This window comes from Augochlora pura, unplaced genomic scaffold (genome assembly GCF_028453695.1).
Source record: "Augochlora pura isolate Apur16 unplaced genomic scaffold, APUR_v2.2.1 APUR_unplaced_5657, whole genome shotgun sequence".
Lineage (NCBI taxonomy): Eukaryota > Metazoa > Arthropoda > Insecta > Hymenoptera > Halictidae > Augochlora > Augochlora pura.
The window spans coordinates 1-1,531 of record NW_027586145.1 but is presented as its reverse complement, the minus strand read 5'-3'; the positions used below and the strand labels follow the sequence as shown (position 1 = coordinate 1,531).

The following is a 1,531-nucleotide window of genomic DNA, read 5'->3' as shown; positions in this document are numbered from 1 at the left end:
AAGAATCCAGAGCACTTTGGTTTCATCTGTAAGGAGAACAATGTAGAATGCTTTATAGGCTATGTGTTCAAGTGCCAGTCGGAATCAGTCGCAGACGACCTTGTCGCAGGTACGTCAACCTGTGTAACGCACTCGATTAGTCAAAGCATAGAACTATCCAAGCAACTAAATTTCGGTTTCATTTCTTTGTAGCGATTTCGCAAGCGTTTGTCGGGACATGCGAGGTTCCGAGGAAGGAAAGGTACGCTGTATTTTCGTGCGAGCACTGTCCCATGTATTGGTACAGCAAATTGTGCCAGGAAGTCGAAGGTAATTTGAGAGAACGGTGATTTTTTAACGTCCAAGGAAATTGCCGTAGCCGGTTCGGGGTCTAATGAGTTCGCGTGTCTCGGTCGGATTGCAGGACAGAACGACAGGAGGACTCAGAGCATAATTTTCTCGCGGATGGAATTGTTACCCGAGGACGAGCAGGAAATCGTAGTCAGCAAGTACAAAAGCGCCGAGTCCGCTGGCGGTACAGGGACAACTTTACGCGAACAGAATCAGTTTTTAATGAGGCTGCTGCACGCTCACTGCGAGTCGAAACAAGCCAGGCATGTTCATGATACGGCCGAGAATAGGTACGATTATGTCTCTTCCTCCTGAGAAATTTTATTCGTAGCATCACCGTTGAATACTTGAATATCGTTAGAGAGTCAGGAAGTGTATGACAGTTGAATAGAGAATGGATTATTCAGAGCGTAAGATATGAAGATGCAAGAACAATATGCACAGAGGTATGGCGATTTTGTTGAATGTTATATATATTTCAGGAGCGAGTTTCTCAATCAGTACTTAAGCGTGGGCGTTGGAAGCGCTATATTCAAGAAAGCGAAACGATCGCTTACAAATAGTTTTGATAACCTGATGAAGAGAAAGGGTTCGCGGGACGACCTCGGCATTGGCTCGCATTTGAAGGATGCGAGCCACCTTTACACTGTGATAAAAAGTGGTAGCCAAAGCCCAGATATTTCGCGACAGCCATCGATAGCCGACATATCTCCGGACTCCAGTAGACCGAGGTCGCTGAGAGTTTCTCCGGAACAGCAATTAACTGTAAACACTGGACCAAAGAGTTCTATGATGGACATGTACGTAAACTCATACAAAAAATATAAAATCGGTAATAGAATTTCTTTGTATAATTAGTAATGTTACGTTTATTTTACTTCTTTTGTAGCTTCTTGAAGGTAGGAAACTCACCAAAAATGTCACCAACAGAAACAGATGGTAGCAACTCTGTGCAGTCAAATAGCTCTTGGAGACAAGCAATATTGAACCGTGTCGTGACTCCTAATAAAGATCACGAGAAAGAGAACGATAAACCAGGAAATATTAATATTATGAAGACACCTCAGACACCTGCTAAGCGTAGAACGAAACAAGAACTAAGAGATCTGTGGAAAAAGGCAATTAATCAGCAGTTGATACTCATTAGAATGGAAAAAGAGAACGCTAGGCTCAGGGGTAACTGTTACTATTCTTTTTTTTT

The 1,531-nt window shown here is 42.9% G+C and overlaps 1 protein-coding gene across 1 annotated transcript; it reads left to right on the top strand.

Moving 5' to 3' along the window:
- Nucleotides 1-6: 6 nt before the first annotated feature.
- Nucleotides 7-1,506, top strand: LOC144477966 (TBC1 domain family member 1-like; the record flags this gene model as incomplete). Its single annotated transcript, XM_078195692.1, has 5 exons — nucleotides 7-109; nucleotides 193-309; nucleotides 404-620; nucleotides 813-1,130; nucleotides 1,220-1,506. Coding segments are annotated over exons 2-5 (859 nt in total), but the record flags the coding sequence as incomplete, so codon positions are not given.
- Between the last annotated feature and the right edge of the window lie 25 nt (nucleotides 1,507-1,531).